Raw genomic sequence first — 2366 nt, forward strand, 5'->3', positions numbered from 1 at the left:
CGTGCCTGAAAATAAAAGCCTCAAAAAGGGCCAGGGATGTAGGTAGATGTGAAGGCTCTGCATTTTAAAAACTACCAAAAAAAAAAAAAAAAAGACTAGAAAAGAAGTAATGGCCAGATAATGAACTCCTGCCCCCCTTTGGTACTGAGGATAAAACTTAGGACTTTGTACTTGCTGCTGAGCTATATCCCCAGCCCTGAACATTTTTCATGTATTTGTTGGCTATTTATAATTTTTCTAAGAAGGGACCATTTCAGTTTCCAATTCTTTAATTGAATCTTTCATTTGATGGGGAGTAGGGGGGTTGCTAGTTCTTTTAAGTTCTTTGTAAATTGTAGATTAGTCTTTTTTTCAATGACCAGCTGACATTTTTTTTCCCATTCAATAGGTTGTCTCTTCATTTCATAGGTTGTTTCCTTTGCTATGGAGAAGCTTTTTAATTTGATATGATCCCAAGTATTGATTCTTGGTATTATTTCTTGGTTAATTGGGGGTTCTGTTCAGAAAGTCCTTGCCTGTACCTGTCTTCAAGAATTTTACCTCTTCAGCAGATGAAGAGATTCTGTTCTAACATTTAGATTTAGAAAATCCTCACTGTTTTTACAGTTTACAGGAGCTGTGGGCTTTTCTTGGGGCTAGTGCTGCTGGCCCAGTGCCTGTTTCTCTTTGGAGCTACCTACCGTAGGGGCTGACCTTGGGTCTGTGGCGGCAGGTTCCTCTGCTTGAAGGCAGAGTGAACTTCTGTACTGCTTTGTTCTTTTCTCTGCACTGTGCTGCAGTTCTCTACCATCCCTGTCATTTCTAATTTTCCTGTCAGTTCCCTCCCATTTCCCAGAGATCTGTTTCTTTTTGCTATTTGCCAAGTTGTTATTTTCGAGGCATCAGACTCCAGGTCACGCAAATGCTGTGTTTTGTTGCTGCCCACTGCGCTGCCGTTTTATTTGCCATTAGTGTTTCTTTTTTTTGGCTGTCTCAAGATGCCTTCAGGGCATTTCTGGTTTGGTGGGAGTATCTGGGTTTGAACCACAGCATCCTGAGCCTGACTGCTTCGCTTAAGCAGGCACTTAAACAGCTGAGCTAATGGGCAGGCCCTGCCATTAGTGTTTCTAATAGAATAATTAGGCATTACACACTTAGGGTTATAGGAATTCTTCTTTTGGCTCTTTTTTAGTTGTCAGTTTGTCATTTTTCTTCTTTGATGTTTTGGGATATAGGTGTTACATGTGTGACAATGAAGTCCAGTATTGCAGTTCAGGCCGATTGGGCCAAGTGGTTGATTATGTTAGAAAACAAGCAAGTGTTACAACTCCAAAACCAGGTAATTTGTTTCTTTCTTTTCTTTCTTTTTTTTTTTTTTTTGTGGAACCAGGGATTGAACTCAGGCTCTTGCGCTTGCCAGGGAAGCGCTTATTCTACTGCGCCATCTCCCCAGCACTGGTAATTTGTTTCTTCGTGAATATTGTAATATTTATGCACTATATCTATTGGTATTTAGAATTATTTATTTTACTACCAAGAATTACATATGGCTGAATAATGTTAGTGATGGTTGATTTTAAGATATGAAACAATTTTTGGTTCATAATGCAAAATTTGAAAATATGTAGTTATGAGGTTGTTAGCATTAGAAAGGATGTGAGAGGTGAGGTAGTTTCTTAAAATAAAGTGCCCCAGACTGTGCTAATGGGAAGCTGGCCTAATCCCCTAAATCTGGCCATGGATTTACTTGTAGACCCACCTTCTACTATATTTATTCATAAATGTTATAATGGGAAGACTTCATTCTGTCTTCTAATTAAGCTTTGAATCTCCTAGTGGTCAGATTCTTCTCAGGTGTTTCGCTACTTGCAGTAATTGGTTTGGAATGCAGCAGTTGCTTTACTACATTCACAGTGGGCCTGTAATCTCGTCTCGCTGCTGAGTGGCTTTGACTTGAACATGTTATTTGCCAGCCAGTTTGAACCACCAGTGATACGTGTATGACTGTCTACTGGTGGGCATGTGTTAAGCTTGTTCTTTAGGTATTTAGTCACTAGTATCTTTATCAAGCTATAATTGTTCTTTACTTCAAAATTAGTTGTCAGCCCATGAAATTCATTCAAAAAATTATGTCCATATTCATTTGATTATTTTATGTTCAAATTTTACACTGTAAGCTGTTTGCTCATTTGTGCAGTTTTTATGTTAAAAAGAAGATACCGGGGCTGGAGAGATGGCTCAGTGGTCTAAAGCACCTTCTTGGAACAAGCTTGGCTAAAGCACAGGAACCACGGTTCGATCCCCCAGCACCACATGCCAGCCAGCCGTGCCCCCTGGTGGGCTGAGCTGGACACACACACACACACACACACACACACACAATAAAT

General features: G+C 39.9%; 1 protein-coding gene across 1 annotated transcript in view; it reads left to right on the top strand.

Moving 5' to 3' along the window:
- Usp16 (ubiquitin specific peptidase 16) overlaps positions 1-2366 on the top strand; it is a 34719-nt gene that overhangs the window by 9264 nt on the left and 23089 nt on the right. The window contains exons 5-6 of the mRNA XM_004646327.2: positions 1215-1318; positions 1871-1977. Of these exons, the coding sequence (XP_004646384.1) occupies positions 1215-1318; positions 1871-1977 (211 nt within the window). The remainder of the gene's footprint in view (positions 1-1214; positions 1319-1870; positions 1978-2366) is intronic.

This window comes from Octodon degus, unplaced genomic scaffold (assembly GCF_000260255.1).
Source record: "Octodon degus isolate 3935 unplaced genomic scaffold, OctDeg1.0 scaffold00264, whole genome shotgun sequence".
Lineage (NCBI taxonomy): Eukaryota > Metazoa > Chordata > Mammalia > Rodentia > Octodontidae > Octodon > Octodon degus.